Genomic DNA, 17,294 nt, shown 5'->3' on the forward strand with positions numbered 1-17,294 from the left:
TGACCCTATTCAGAACATTACCCACATGAAAGCATACATCTCAGAGATGAGTGCAGTACAATTTATTGAGGACAAATTGAGCTGAACAGCATGGCACCAGTAATAAGTAATAATGGATAAAAATATCTTCTTGGTGCAATTTTTGATGCAATTCATTATGATATATGGAGGCCTATATTTATTAACCTGGTTAGAAGAAAATACACTAGCTCAGTTTAGAGAGTTACAAAGGAAGAACTTGGTTGGAAGCTCAAGCTTTTGCCAGCTCTGATGACTAAAAACTCAGATTGTGTGCAGCCATTTCCTACAATGTTCAATCAAAAAGGCAGTCGCAGGGCAATGTCACCATGTTGTACCCTTGCCATTTTAGGCTATTACACAGTAAAATTCAGAGGGGACAAGGTGAACTGCCTGTCTTGCTGGAAGTACACAATAACAATTGGTCTTCATCGGCAGTTCCGAACTACAGGAGAGCACTTGCGCTGATTGCAGAAGAGGCTAATCTCTCACTGACAGCTGATTGGAAGCCTGACATGTTGGTGGGTGGAACTGAAAATGCAGTAACCCGAGATGTAAGGTTGGTGATGAAAGCCAACTGTCCGCTCAAAAATACAGTCCGCTCAAACCAAAACTTTAGGAGGAAGGGTGTACTGTATGTAGCCTGGCCTTGAGACTGACTCGTAGCCTACTACACGCTGTGCTGTCAAAAGAAGGCATTCACTGACTTCATGGTTCTTCACTACAATCTGTCTCCATAGTTTTTTTTTCTTTTTTAACGAACTGAAGTTGGAAAAGAACACAAAGAGGAAACGACCAAAAAGAGTACCAAGAACATTTTCAACTTTTAAAACTTCTTGAGCTTGTTTTTCCTGTGCATGTGGCGGAGTTGATCTAGCACGCAGCTGCCTCGTTAATTAGCCGACAGCAATCAGTGCGCACGGACATGCCAGTCATCAGAACAGAGGAGCTGTTTCCACATCGCAAAAAACGTGTCTTCACCCGGGGAATGTCCTGATACTGTGTAGCCTACTTGGCATTGCAGACAGCTGACACCTTTCCCGATTCGTTAGAGCAACAATTAGCGCCTCGTAATTAGGAAGTCTTGTTAAAATCAGCGATGGCTGCTTCGAGTTCCAAGAACCTCACCCCCCAGAGAAACTGAAAACACTCCTAATAACTAGCAATCGCTCAGCCCAGCCTCTCAGGACCAACAGTGGCAGAAATGCCCAGCTCCTCTGTCACTGGGCCCTTTACCCACACTACTTATGCACTGCTTACTTCCAAGTCTACTTAATTTTGGAGGTACGCTGGGAAGTGACAGCATGAAATGAACTGTCCCATTAGCACATTTATCTTTATAATTGTAAAAATGGTAATTGCATTAGCTGTCTGTTGAATCCATCGAGTACTCCGGGAGCCTTTTCCTAAAACGGCTTTATTACAGAGTAATACATTTTGGAGACCGAATGTATGAGGCTACTGGCAATGACTAGGTATTATTTTTCATCCAGCATACGCTTCTCTGTATTAGCACACAAGCCACCGTCTTTATCTGGACCTGAGCTGGCACGACGCAGGTCAGGTATTGGTGAGCGCGGGTACACAAAGTAGCTTGAGTGATTGCTGCTTTGACAGAGTGCTGCAGACACACTGGAGACAGCTGGGAGTTTAATCAGTGTTCCATTAAGCACAGTGCATCCTCATCTTTCCCCCAGAGTTGGGCAGGATTCCACTGGCCTAGTTAATTAGCTCTTTGTATAGTAATGATAAAACGCCCAGCGTGCAGGCCCCATCTTGCTGTACATTTCTCTTTTAAATAATCAGAGTGGGGTCTCTCCTTGGAAATTACATCCCTTTTTCCATTTCCACGGCTGAGTATGTCTCCTGTTCTCTGCTGGAAATCATCCCTCTAATTAAATACACCTCACCTCTTCCTGTTTCTGCTGTGTACCCCCCCCCCCCCCTCCCCCCTCCTGTTTTCTGCCTGGATAAAGAGAGTGACTTCTGTCATCTTTGTTCTAGACTAAAGTCACTTCAGCTCGTCGAGGTTCCTGGGGAGACCCTACTGGGAAAAAGGTAAGGATGGTGCCTCAAAACTCAACACAGCTCAAAACTGTGCCTCCTCTGCCTGGTAGAACCTTCTGGATTATTTTGGTTACTACAATCATTATGGTTCTTAGAAAGGTTTAAAGCGAGTTTATAGTCCAGTGGCAGAGAGTCGCTGTGACTTACTACAGATTTTACTGGTTTACAATGTTTGGTTCATACTCTGGGCATACTCAGTGCGTTTATATATTTTTGATAAGTACAACCACCACAGTCTGCGTCCGCCAACAATAGAAGTTCCGCAAACATGCAATGTTGAGTCGAGGGGCATTCTTTCGCTGGACTATAAACTGCTCTCTCAGTTTATAGAATATCATTTTGCTGATGTACTGTATAAATGTACAGTCGATGAACAGCTTTTGAATCAAATCAATGAGACCAGTCTATGAATATAATTATGCATGCCAAATTGGGGGAAAGGAAGGTTCCAATTGAAATAGTGTTCAGAGTCCACTTCAAATAGTGAGAAGCGTATGGCTCTGGGTAAATGGCTGTGGGTATGAGCTTGCTCTGAGGACATGTTGAGTCATTTTCTACCTGAGACTGTTAAAGCAACACTTTGATCTGCTGAGCTTTTTATCCGAACTGACACAGCACCAAGAATCAAAACAAGTAGCTTATGATGCCGTTTTAATGTAGCTGTCTCTGGGTACTGCCAGTCCTCTTAATGCATGGAAAAAGGATTACATGGTGTACTCATTAACATTACCAGGAATTAGCACTAGAGGCCAATCACAGTCTCAGTTATGCTAATTACAGCTGCGCTAACGTTAGCTTTCATACAGCATACAGTAAGGATTCCTATGGGGGCAAGGGTGGTGTTGGGGATGGTGTTCCCAGTTCCAGTCCAACTCCCAATGACTGACACAGTCAAAACCTCACGGTGTTGTTTCGTGGGTTCTGCCACTGCAGTAGAGTGCTCCAGCATGAACTCTTTTTCCACCAGAACATTCCATCAACATTTAAGGTTGACGAGAGTGTGTTGGTACAGTCACAGTCCACCTGAAGTAATTTACTCATTATGTAATCAGCGAATGGGACCGCCTACGAACCGCATTTTGAAATGAGGCAGATCTTAAACAGCGCAGTTCAAACACTTGTTTAGTGCATTGAATATCTTCACTGCATGTATTGGCTGGTATGTAAAAATTGCATTTAGTGCAGGACAAAATGTGTGCATATTCCAGCTCTGGTGGCTATTGTCGTTTTCATGCCATATTTTATTTCTCCCAGAAGCGCAATTATTTGTATGGCTGGTTGTTTGTCACAGAAGTCTCTCCCTGTTCTTTTTCCATAGTTGTTTAGGAGGATAACTAATCAAAACAAACACACAACCCGGTTTTTATTATTTTAGCAATGCCAGTTGAACAATGTTCTGTTAAAGGGAAAAAAAATATGTATTTCCACGATGGACAAAAGCGATTAAAGCAGCATATCAATGCATTCTCCCATTCAGCAACAATTTTTTTAAATTTCAAACACTTGTTACTCTCACTCTGGTTGAGCACGTTATTTCAGTCATTTCCCACTGCTACGCATGAGATATTGGTTAATTTAATAAATTATTTTCTAAATATTTTCTTTGGCAAACACCCAGCCTTAATTATTGCAATCATATTTAATATTAATAGTCTGTTTGATGATATCTTGGAGTTGAAATAGTGTGATTTTTGTTGCAAATATTATTTCAGTGCAAAGTTATTTCAAGATTCAGAGCCTGTGCCTGTTTTGCTTGTGCCTCAGTTTACGCCTGCTCTTTAGAGGTGGAGAGATTTCACACACAATCGACCATCATTAACTCTAGTGAATTCAATGGAATACATAATCAGTCACACTTGTAATATCTCCAGCCTTTATTTGCGTGATCCACCCTTAAATGCATTTGCATTAAGGAGAGAAGCGCATCTTGCGACGACTCACCTAGATCACATGCATACTGCAGTTCCAGCCCTGTGCGCCCGTTTAATACATACGATGCATGTTTCCTGGGCAGAATGTCCATATGTGTGCCTGAAAATCATTGCAAAAAGCTTAGTAAATCGGGCTTTTAGTTGCCATCCTCGTAATTTTTGCCATGTAAATGAGTGTCCATGTGCAGCATCACAAGGGAATATGTGTTATTCTTTGTGTTATAAATTCTATATTTAGCTTATACCCCTTTGTAGGTATAAGTGCAAGTTTGAGGCTGCTATTTTGTGTTGGAGAGGGTGGTTGATGCTCCAGGTGGGTAAGTGAGCCATCAGTGCTCACTTCAGTCTTGAACCATCAGACAAATTAGCCCGCAATCTAAATGGCATGTGTCTAAATTATTCAAACCAACAGTAAATAAGATTATCAATGAATGAATATGCCTTGCTCTGCTGAGTGGCTCTGATATTTCCCAGCAAAAACACAAACTGCCACGTGCTGATTAATGTCTATCCATGTTCATGAATTGTGATATTTATCATGAAAGTGATACATATTGCTTTGAGAGACTCACAGACGCTGTTTCCAATGCAGGAGGCATGTTTCACAATTCATGTCGCAGGGCCTGTTAAAACTCTTGACTGTCATCAAATCACGGTCCACAATGTCCGAGAACTGGATTTCCACCATCCCTTTACCTGGGAGTCAGGTGTGAAGATAGGCTGGCCATTCAGAAGTACTAATTGTTCAGCTGATTACCTGGGAGAAAATAAATCCAGGGCCGGATTTGGATTTGTGGTCCAGATTTGATGATCGCTGCCCTAGATTGTTGGAGGTGACACAACAGTAATACCATGTAATTATGTGGATAGGAGAGGTGCAGGCTGCATTGTATTATGGGTAACCAGATGAGCGGCTGTGGTAGCAGAGGTCTTTAAATTGTACTGCTCCAAAGTGATTTTCCTGTCTACAAATCAAACAGTCATTTACTTTGCATGTGTTAGTTTAACAGGCACTCTTATCCAAAGAGACTTACAACAGTGCCCAACAAGAAATGTTTGTTGAACAACAGTGGCCATGCAAAATAAATGAATTGAAAACATAGATTCAAAAAACAAAATGGTGTCCTAATAAGTGCATTGTCACACATTACTCGCATGCTGAAAGACAGCCATTTTAAATCCGTAGTGAAAGAATCAGTCCGTTAATTAGTCAATCAATGGGGTATCTTTACTATTGTCTTTGAGGCTACAGCTCCATTTAAACCAATTTGGTGCTTTGAATGGTTATTTCAGCTGAAACAAAGAGCAAACACAGGCCTATTAAGGACTGAACAGGGTAGTCTTGCATTGTTTCCTCGACAATGGCAGTTACACAATGGAGTTGCCTACTGTTAGTAGCAAGCAAAGTTCCTCTAGGGTTAAATGCAATTTGAAAGGCCCACAGGGTAGAGAGGAAATATCTTACATGTATGACTACTCTTCTGATGTGATCCTGTCAGCGTCTGGTTAAAAGGAAGATTATGTCCCTGTCCCCGATGAGTCATCTGTCATCATGGGTTTTTATCAAGGCGACGCAGAGCAGGGGAAAGGCAGCCTGGTCCGGTCTGAGCATACTGCACTCCCATCTCCCGCTGGGATTGTGCCATTAACCGGGCTCCCCGTGTCCAGCTCCTTTAATGAGATAACAGGGACACACCAACCTGCGTGCAATAATGGAGAAATGCATTATACATTCTCTGACACTGAAAACACACACACGCACACACACACACACACACACACACACATGCACACACACACACACACACACACACACCAGAGCTTGTTCTGGATTCAAATATTTTTCTGTGCTCGATTGTCTTACCTGGTGCAATTGAGCCAACCAAGAGGATCAGAGGTTGGGGTTTCATAGGTTCCAATACACCAGACAAACTCAGTAAAGCACCGAAAAGTATTTGAATCCAAAACAATGACTTATTCATTTGACCTAGTTCTGAGGCCTACACGCACTCACACACACAAGCATACACGCACACACACCAGGGCCGGGTCCCTGCGTTGGCCAACATGTTCAGTTGCCCAAGTACTGCTGAGGAAACACTGCTACAACCGTGCTGGAAGGAAGGAAATCGACGCCCATTTTTGCTGCTCTCTAATGCTCCGGCCATATTCGGATCTGTGTCCACCTGCATCAAACCAAAGTCCAAGCCTTGACCATGCGCCACTGCAGCAATACATACATTTTAAAAATATTATCAATTTGCACACCAAATATAAAGACTAATCAAAAGGGAATCAATCATTAGTATTAGACATAAAAAACGGGGACTAGGCCTAGGGCCTATGAACATCATGATCTGGCTCAGACACACACACAATGGTTAAGTTTGTTACCCCCATGGTAAAATCAGTCTGTCTGGTAATGGTGTGTAAAATGTTGTTTTTAATGTCCATTATGGGCTTAATGCTCTGAAGGGAAACGTTGCCAAGGTGACTGCCACAGGAAGCTGCCAGTCTGAGCGTGAACACTGTCATTACATTTATTCTCCTGTGTCGCTTTTGGTGAATTTTAGGCAGTAGACAGAGTTTAATACAAAGGACTGTGCTACATGAAAATCCCTATAGAGAAGTGTTTTGCATGTTTATTTGCTTTTATGAAACATCTTTTTAAACTGCTTTTGATCGTGAACTTGCTTTAACTCATAAAATTCTACAGTACATGCATCCATTCCCTGTTAAAGACGAGAAAAATATATTTCTCAATAAGCCTCACATACAGTATATGACTTTAATTTATTTCAGCGTGCGTATCATTTTGTGTGACTGAGCAATGTGCTTCATAGCCTAGTGGCTAAGGTACTTGACTGGGACCTGGAAGGTTGGTGATTCAAGCCCCAGTCAAGCTAGCCACAATAAGATCAGTGCAGCTGTTGGGCCCTTAACCCTGCATTGCTCCAGGGGGGGGATTGGCCCCTGCTTAGTCTAATCAACTGTAAGTCACTTTGGATAAAAGTGTCAGCTAAATGACTAATGTAATGTGATTCCTTGTTTTTGCTCCAGTTGTTTATGGATACCACACTGGATGCCCAGCAGAGCCAGTCGTGGGAGCAGCTGAGATGTATCTACAGAGGTCCCTCCAGGGTAACATTCAACTCTTCTCCACCCCCACCTCAGTCTCGCCTACTGCTGCATACGTAAAATCAGTATACTGGATATTAAGTCGCCAAAAAGCTTGTAGTTTTGATGATATACGTATTTCCAGGGTTTCACTGAGTGTGGGCATGCCTGAAACTACTCAAAATATGTACTGTACTGTCTAACATACTGCAGACTGTCCGACATATCCTACATGCTATTTTCCAATGGTATGGTGGACGTGTCGTAAGACGTCTACCCATGTAACAACAAAGTCCTCTTCCTCTATGATCTTTTGGACTGATTTGCTTCAGCGAAACCCTGGAAATACTGTATGTATATTAAAGTACACTGAGAGAAAATGCTGCCTGCTTAACACCGTTCTCATCCTCTGTACTCAGGGTATGCATTCGGGAGCACATCACATACTAATATACTATATGTATATATGTAGGCCGTGTGATTAGTAGACATGTTTTGAAGACACCGTAGTTAGCAGCCTGTTTCACACAGGCTGCTAACAGGCTGACACAACAATTGAAGCATTTCATCCTATTTAAAGCTCTCCCTCGAAATATGGCTTCTCCTCTTTTAGGTTCAATACACTGTTTATATTCTTCTGCATGTCCCTTCCCCTGCGTCACCATGGAGGAAGTGTATAATGTTTCTTTTGTTTACACTGGTAATAGAAGAACCGTATCTGTGCCCTGCGGTGTTAAAAACACATTATGTAATATTCTAAATATACCGTCTCCTGGAACTGGCTCTTCTCATTCCTGTGCGTGTGGATATGGAGTGAGGATTCTACCCTCCCCACTGCTGCCCCAACACAGCCAGTCTAGACCCTCTCCAGACCTCTCGGAAACAGCTACCAGTTCACAGCTACGCTGTAATGCAATTACAATAGTAATGCAGTTGTTTATCTTCTGTTCAGTCCAGAGTTAGACTAATGGTCAAGGACCTTGATTCGGTTACTTAAACTGCATACAGCCCAGAGTTAGGCTAATGGTCAAGGACCTTGATTCTGTTACTTAAACTGCATACAGCCCAGAGTTAGGCTAATGGTGAAGAACCTTGATTCTGTTACTTAAACTGCATACAGCCCAGAGTTAGGCTAATGGTGAAGGACCTTGATTCTGTTACATAAACTGCATAGAGCCCAGAGTTAGGCTAATGGTGAAGGACCTTGATTCGGTTACTTAAACTGCATACAGCCCAGAGTTAGACTAATGGTCAAGGACCTTGATTCGGTTACTTAAACTGCATACAGCCCAGAGTTAGGCTAATGGTCAAGGACCTTGATTCTGTTACTTAAACTGCATACAGCCCAGAGTTAGGCTAATGGTGAAGAACCTTGATTCTGTTACTTAAACTGCATACAGCCCAGAGTTAGGCTAATGGTGAAGGACCTTGATTCTGTTACATAAACTGCATAGAGCCCAGAGTTAGGCTAATGGTGAAGGACCTTGATTCGGTTACTTAAACTGCATACAGCCCAGAGTTAGGCTAATGGTCAAGGACCTTGATTCGGTTACTTAAACTGCATACAGCCCAGAGTTAGGCTAATGGTGAAGGACCTTGATTCTGTTACATAAGCTGCATACAGCCCAGAGTTAGGCTAATGATCAAGGACCTTGATTCTATTGCTATTCTATGGGGCGGCCTGTAGCGTAGTGGTTAAGGTAAATGACTGGGACCCGCAAGGTCAGTGGTTCTAATCCCAGTCTAGCCACATTAAGATCCGCACAGCCTTTGGGCCCTTGAGCAAGGCCCTTAACCCTGCATTGCTCCAGGGGAGGATTGTCTCCTGCTTCGTCTAATCAACTGTACGTCGCTCTGGATAAGAGTGTCAGCCGAATGCCAATAATGTAATGTAATGTATTGCTTAAACTGCATACAGTCCAAAGTTAGGCCAATGGTGAAGGACCTTGATTCTGTTGCTTAAACTGCATACAGCTTAGAGTTAGGCTAATGGTGAAGGACCTTGATTCTGTTGCTTAAACTGCATACAGCCCAGAGTTAGGCGAATGACCAAGGACCTTAATACTACTGTTAAAACACTGCATGCATAACACAGTTACCCTAATGATCTAGGATTTTGCAGCACTAAATTGCATATAGCCCACAGTTACACTAATTACAATATCAGGGATCTTACGCTCATGGATTTTAGCTACTTGATACGATGCATGTTAAATTACAACAGTGAGACCGCGGAGATGCACTTTGTACTTTACATTGCTGTAATGACATGCATATTATAAATGGGGCATTTTGGTCGATGCAGAGTAGGCAGAAATGTTCCAATATATTCACATTTCTGAATAATAACCTACGTTTCTGTCATGTTTAGTGTGGCGGTGAATGTACCTGGGTGCCTTCCTGTCTCAGCTTATTAGCAGGCATAAACATACAGAGTGTTCTCCTTTCGAAATGTAGTGACAAATGAGCATAGGAACCCTTGTAATGGGCAACAGCAATTTTCTCTTCCTCTTGTAATGTACCTTTATGAAAGGCTACTGTTTATTACAGGTTTGTAAAATGACAAAGAAAATGCAAATCATTCCTAGTCCAATCCCTTCCTTTTCCCTCGTGTCTTGTTTCTGTATTGGGCAGTCATTATGTCACGGTATTGTTATGATTTATGTATGAATATGACGAGGCACACTTGACGAAGGCTCTCATTTGCAGTGCTTGATGAGAGGCTTGTTATAAAAGAGCTAATCTTTGAAACTGGAAATGAGGTTCTCTTTCCTTATAGTCGCTGACTTTCCAAAATTAATAGATATGAGATCTCTTCTGATAATGGCGCTGGTGATGGGCTGATTTCGCTTTGCTGCCTCTTCAGCACAATCACTTTGATACAATTTTTTGCTTGCTGCTTTTAATAATCTTTAGGCCTCGAGTGGTTCAGGGGAAAATCTGAGTGCACATAACCTCTGGAGTCAGCACGTACAGCGCAGTATGCCTAAGTGTGTAGACAAAGGTATTAGCACACAGTGCAGTCAGCCTCAGTGTGTGTAGACAGGGGTATTAGCACACAGTGCAGTCAGCCTCAGTGTGTGTAGACAGGGGTATTAGCACACAGTGCAGTCAGCCTCAGTGTGTGTAGACAAAGGTATTAGCACACAATGCAGTCTGCCTCAGTGTGTGTAGACAGGGGTATTAGCACACAGTGTAGTCTGCCTCAGTGTGTGTAGAGGGGGGTATTAGCACACAGTGCAGTCAGCCTCAGTGTGTGTAGACAGGGGTGTTAGCACATAGTGCAGTCTGCCTCAGTGTGTGTAGACAGGGGTATTAGCACATAGTGCAGTCAGCTTCAGTGTGTGTAGACAGGGGTATTAGCACACAGTGCAATCAGCCTCAGTGTGTGTAGACAGGGGTATTAGCAGACAGTGCAGTGAGCCTCAGTGTGTGTAGACAGGGGTATTAGCACATAGTGCAGTCTGCCTCAGTGTGTAGACAGGGGTGTTAGCACATAGTGCAGTCTGCCTCAGTGTGTGTAGACAGGGGTATTAGCACACAGGGAAGTCTGCCTCAGTGTGTGTAGACAGGGGTATTAGCACACAGGGAAGTCTGCCTCAGTGTGTGTAGACAGGGGTATTAGCACACAGGGCAGTCTGCCTCAGTGTGTGTAGACAGGGGTATTAGCACATAGTGCAGTCTGCCTCAGTGTGTGTAGACAGGGGTATTAGCACACAGTACAGTCTGCCTCAATGTGTGTAGAGGGGGGTATTAGCACACAGTGCAGTCAGCTTCAGTGTGTGTAGACAGGGGTATTAGCACACAGTGCAGTCAGCTTCAGTGTGTGTAGACAGGGGTATTAGCACATAGTGCAGTCAGCCTCTGTGTGTGTAGACAGGGGTATTAGCACATAGTGCAGTCAGCCTCTGTGTGTGTAGACAGGGGTATTAGCACATAGTGCAGTCTGCATCAGTGTGTAGACAGGGGTATTAGCACATAGTGCAGTCAGCCTCTGTGTGTGTAGACAGGGGTATTAGCACATAGTGCAGTCTGCATCAGTGTGTAGACAGGGGTATTAGCACATAGTGCAGTCTGCATCAGTGTGTAGACAGGGGTATTAGCACATAGTGCAGTCTGCATCAGTGTGTAGACAGGGATATTAGCACATAGTGCAGTTTGCATCAGTGTGTAGACAGGGGTATTAGCACATAGTGCAGTCAGCCTCTGTGTGTGTAGACAGGGGTATTAGCACATAGTGCAGTCTGCATCAGTGTGTAGACAGGGGTATTAGCACATAGTGCAGTTTGCATCAGTGTGTAGACAGGGGTATTAGCACATAGTGCAGTCAGCCTCTGTGTGTGTAGACAGGGGTATTAGCACATAGTGCAGTCTGCATCAGTGTGTGTAGACAGGGGTATTAGCACATAGTGCAGTCTGCCTCAGTGTGTGTAGACGGGGGTATTAGCAGACAGTACAGTCTGCCTCAATGTGTGTAGAGGGGGGTATTAGCACACAGTGCAGTCAGCTTCAGTGTGTGTAGACAGGGGTATTAGCATGCAGTGCAGTCAGCCTCAGTGTGTGTAGACAGGGGTATTAGCAGACAGTGCAGTGAGCCTCAGTGTGTGTAGACAGGGGTGTTAGCACATAGTGCAGTCTGCCTCAGTGTGTAGACAGGGGTATTAGCATGCAGTGTAGTCAGCCTCACTGTGTGTAGACAGGGGTATTAGCACATAGTGCAGTCTGCCTCAGTGTGTGTAGACAGGGGTATTAGCACACAGGGCAGTCTGCCTCAGTGTGTAGACAGGGGTGTTAGCACATAGTGCAGTCTGCCTCAGTGTGTAGACAGGGGTATTAGCACATAGTGCAGTCTGCCTCAGTGTGTAGACAGCGGTGTTAGCACATAGTGCAGTCTGCCTCAGTGTGTGTAGACAGGGGTATTAGCACACAGGGAAGTCTGCCTCAGTGTGTGTAGACAGGGGTATTAGCACACAGGGCAGTCTGCCTCAGTGTGTGTAGACAGGGGTATTAGCACATAGTGCAGTCTGCCTCAGTGTGTGTAGACGGGGGTATTAGCACACAGTACAGTCTGCCTCAATGTGTGTAGAGGGGGGTATTAGCACACAGTGCAGTCAGCTTCAGTGTGTGTAGACAGGGGTATTAGCATGCAGTGCAGTCAGCCTCTGTGTGTGTAGACAGGGGTATTAGCACATAGTGCAGTCAGCCTCTGTGTGTGTAGACAGGGGTATTAGCACATAGTGCAGTTTGCATCAGTGTGTAGACAGGGGTATTAGCACATAGTGCAGTCAGCCTCTGTGTGTGTAGACAGGGGTATTAGCACATAGTGCAGTCTGCATCAGTGTGTAGACAGGGGTATTAGCACATAGTGCAGCCAGCCTCTGTGTGTGTAGACAGGGGTATTAGCACATAGTGCAGTCTGCATCAGTGTGTAGACAGGGGTATTAGCACATAGTGCAGTCTGCATCAGTGTGTAGACAGGGGTATTAGCACATAGTGCAGTCTGCATCAGTGTGTAGACAGGGGTATTAGCACATAGTGCAGTTTGCATCAGTGTGTAGACAGGGGTATTAGCACATAGTGCAGTCAGCCTCTGTGTGTGTAGACAGGGGTATTAGCACATAGTGCAGTCTGCATCAGTGTGTAGACAGGGGTATTAGCACATAGTGCAGTTTGCATCAGTGTGTAGACAGGGGTATTAGCACATAGTGCAGTCAGCCTCTGTGTGTGTAGACAGGGGTATTAGCACATAGTGCAGTCTGCATCAGTGTGTAGACAGGGGTATTAGCACATAGTGCAGTCTGCATCAGTGTGTAGACAGGGGTATTAGCACATAGTGCAGTTTGCATCAGTGTGTAGACAGGGGTATTAGCACATAGTGCAGTCTGCATCTGTGTGTAGACAGGGGTGTTAGCACAAGCTGTGCAGTCTGCCTCAGGCTATGGCAGGAATCCCTCTCATATTTTTTTGGTTTTGTAAAACTATTTACTTGTCATCGCATTCCTCACTTACCTCAGCCTGTGACAAAATCACAATCACAGACTGAGATGAGTATCAAACACAAAAACGTCAAGAAGGCCAGGAGAGCACGCACATTATTTTTCCTCATCCACCGGCTTTCCCTGTCACTTCAGGGATTAAATAAACATCACAGTCCATACGGTTTTCTCCAACTCCCTCAATTTCCAGGTTTCCGGTCCCCATCTTCCCAGTCACAGTAATCTGCCTTCTCAGACCTGTCTACACTGCCAATGGAGCACCAGCCCCAAAGAGAAGCATTTAAAAAACTTTCATTTAAAAATATTTCATTCTGCAATGATGTGCACGTTCAATCCTGGGGCCTCGTTTCACAGCATCCACACTTAATAAATGTATAATGTCCTTTAATGTTTTCATACTGTTTTAAAAAATATATCTTCTGCGATAACAACCAGAACCACCAAGAGAAGAGTGGGTGGGGGCGTGCTTGTCACACAACAATTCAACCAAAATGGATGATAATCTGACCAATTTCTCAAGGTGACACAACTCGCCCTTGTGCAACCTGTCTGTCATCCACTCTAACTATTATTAATGTCAGAAGATAGCTGAGCCTTCAGGTTTGATTTAAAAAGCCAACCTGATATTTCATGAATTTGACATCTCTTGTTTTGCTGAAACTGGGTGTCACCACCAAAAGCAATTCTAGGTGTGTGGTCACATTCTCACACACTAACCAGGAGACCACATCAGCAGCACGTTTACCAAAAATACTGGACACAAACCACCATCAGAAAATGTAATCTTAAAGTGACAATATGGAGCCAAGCAGTTCTGAGTGTTTAAAATTCGAAATGCATTAGCTGGCAAGAAGGATTTTAATGCAATGAAAAATCCTTTTCATCGAATAATTTTCTAATCTGAATTGACATTAATGGCTTGGAGTGTCCTATCAACATTGGAGGGTTTCATATTGGAAAGGTGGAGTCTGAGATGGAAGAAGCAATGATTGCATTTTTTCATTTGAAAACAACTGCAGTACTTGCAGATTACAGAAACCATTTGTAGTGAACGCTTTCCTACCTGTCCAGGTTGAGAAATGTTAACAAATTCTACCAAATGTTGCAATGTCTGGATTTCTTTTTTGTGATTAGGGCATCCATACAAAGATTAATATGCCTTTGTTTCTGTGGCAAGGGCATGGTTTGCAGGAAGGAAGCAGGGCAATCCGAGGACCACATCTGCTAGTTAACCTGGTCCACGTTTTGAATTAGTCCAGGCTGCTGAATGTGTGCTCTTTTCCGCAGTAGGCGTCTGAGACCGGGGAACAATGGACGAGATAACTTTTGTGCAAGAGAGATGGAGCTGACAAGAGATATAGCGAAAGCTAAAGTTTGGTTTGCCTTTATTATTTTGTTTGTTGAGGGTGATGGACAAAGACCTTTGTGTTTATTTACAAGTTGGCTCTCGAATCTCTCTCCATTCCCTGATCCTGTAAGAGTGAATAAATGCCGGTGCAGTCCAGACGTTCTGTTACGGCGTGTGACAGTTTAATACTAGCAAGTAATAGGTATTGAATCCTAGCAACTTGAGAAGTTGGACCTGACCACATTCCCCAGGCCCTCAACTGAAATGAACCAACACATATTTTTGACAATTTACGCCTGATAGTTTTTACGACTCTGTAGAGTTTCAAAAGGATTTCTCAATCATTTGTTAATAAAAACATGCAACAGCAGGTTCTCAAAACCACCAGTATTTTTCAGCTACTGGATAGATACCTGCAGGGAGAGATCAGGCCTCAGTTTAGCCAATGCAATGGTACTTGGTCTTGAGGCAGTCATCTCAGCTGGCTCTATTCCTCCAGAGATGGCTAGAAAAATATACCATACTGAATAACTCAGATGAGTAGGATTTTCAGTTTGTGACCAGCGAAGCAAACTCGCTGTTGCAGTCATATCCCCTGGAACTGCTACATAAATATTGTACTGGTTATTATAAATTAAACAGAAGGTTCTTAAAGAGTTGTCAGAAAAGTAAACAACGTGAATAGGATTATTAGAGCATAGAGCTTTTGAATTTTGTCGAGCACAGCATCTTCTTTGCTTTTGTCTTTGCATCTTGTGGATGTGTTTGTAAATTTGAAATTAAGGGAAGCGCTGCAGAACTTTGTTGTTAGCAAGGTATGAACAGGCATGGTATTTGATCTTGCTTGTCAAATGGTAGATCAATTTTCTTTTTTTCTTGGACCTGTATTTCCCAACTAATTCCACGATGCTGTTTGGTGATCATTTTGTCACATCTTTCTTCTAGAACAACTCCCCTTTGTTTTGTGGTGCAGTCTAATGGGGCCATACGTTGCAACGTTTTTGAAAAACATCTTTTGTATTTCTCATTTTAATGATTGGTTTTAATGATCAACTTTTGAAAAAGATGAATACCTCTCATATCTCATCTGATTGGCCACGGCTGGCCACACATGTTGCCCCTGATTTTGATGCCTGTGAGCTGCAGTGTAGCACCAGCTTTATGAGTCAGAACTGGCATGTTCATATTGTGTGATTTGCATCTGCCATTTTAGAAGTGCTGGAAAAGTGAACCAGAACTGCGAAGTTGCATAAAGCTCTTCTTCCTGCAAAGAGAGAACCTCTGTTCAGGCCCTGTGGATAGGTTATTTTTGTTTCATCATTATGAAGAATAAAGAAATACAGTAAGTATTTGAAAATGTCACATTGCTACATCTTTAACTCTGGAAACCAGCTCTAAAGATAAGCATTGGCTAAGTGCTAAGCAGTGCGCTCTCACTTAAAAAGCACCATTTTATTCCTGAGAGAGAGGATGTGAGTAACACAAACCTGCGCCTACAGAGGCGAATTGCCTTGAGATAAGGGGCAAGAGGATCCAAGAAAAGGCAAATCCCCACAAACATTGAAAGGAGATTTAAACGTGTAGCCAGAGCTTTCTTTAGCATTAACCTGGTGCGCATTTTCCAGTAGCAGGCCGTTCAATGCGCGGGGTTAGCAGAGAACATTTCCCTGCTAGAGACGCTAACCGACTACCCTCTCCTCTGCCTGGTACTCCAAATATAAGCTCAGAATAATCTGCCTATTGTTACTTTCCCTTTGATGTACAGTTTTCAACTTTCTCACTCACAGACTTGCCTGCTTGCTGAACTCATCCATCCATACAGCAAGCAGGCAAGTGATTACACTCATTTATTTTGTTCATCACAGTGGTGGCAGTAGTTGCCTGACTAGGAAGAAGACCAGGAATGTAGTGTTTTTCTGTTTAGATGGCAGTAATGATTTATTGGATTCATTGTCTTAATCTCGCGATTATGCGAGATTACTGCATTAACACTCAGCTGTTTGGTTTAGTATTAAAGTGATCATTAGTTTATCATAAATTTTTATAATATATACAGTATGTTGTCATTTGTGTCATTTGGTGATGCCAAACTGTTGTTCAGACCTCTGAACTGGAATGGCTCATTGTGATTCTGGTTGCTGTCATATTCATATTTGAGCAGTGAATCTGAGCAGGTGTTTATAGGTTTCTTGACATGCTTGAATGTGTGCCGCTAGTAAATGGTAAATGGTCTGCATTTATATAGTGTGTTTATCCAAAGCGCTTTACAGTTAATGCCTTTCACTCATTCACCCACCCATCCACACACACACACACACACACACACACACACACACACACACACACACTCACAAACCAACGGTGTAAAAACTGAAGTATTTCGGTTCAATGGTTTCCAGGAGTAAAACTGGACAGTTGCTCAATAGCTGTGTCCTAAATGAAAGGCCCTTCACGCTAACTGTGCTTTTTCCCATAGTTATCTGCTCAGAGTTTAATTCCTGCCTGACAGTCATGACCCTCTCTGCCCTCTTAGCTACTTCCAGACACAGAAGACTGTAGTAACACTGCTCTATTAACTTAACTGTATGAACTAAGGCTGCATGTGTTTAGCTGATGCAGTGCTGATTGGTCTTCAGGCAGCCATCCCTGTGAAGTTAGCTGGCTCTGTTCCCCCAGAGACAGCTAGAAAAATGCACCATAGTGAAAAGCTCAGATGAGTAGGATTTTTAGTTTCAGTTTTTGACCAGCAAAGCAAACTCAGTGTTGCAGTCATATCCCCTGGAACGGCTACATAAATAGTGTACTAGTTATAATAAA

At 43.2% G+C, this 17,294-nt stretch overlaps 1 protein-coding gene across 2 annotated transcripts in view; it reads left to right on the plus strand.

The window, feature by feature from the left end:
* vps8 (VPS8 subunit of CORVET complex) overlaps positions 1-17,294 on the plus strand; it is a 110,749-nt gene that overhangs the window by 86,897 nt on the left and 6,558 nt on the right. For both annotated transcript variants that reach the window (XM_061235086.1, XM_061235087.1), the window contains 2 exons: positions 2,023-2,076; positions 7,077-7,157. In XM_061235086.1, coding sequence (XP_061091070.1) covers positions 2,023-2,076; positions 7,077-7,157 — 135 coding nt within the window. The remainder of the gene's footprint in view (positions 1-2,022; positions 2,077-7,076; positions 7,158-17,294) is intronic.

Source organism: Conger conger, chromosome 3, assembly GCF_963514075.1.
Source record: "Conger conger chromosome 3, fConCon1.1, whole genome shotgun sequence".
Lineage (NCBI taxonomy): Eukaryota > Metazoa > Chordata > Actinopteri > Anguilliformes > Congridae > Conger > Conger conger.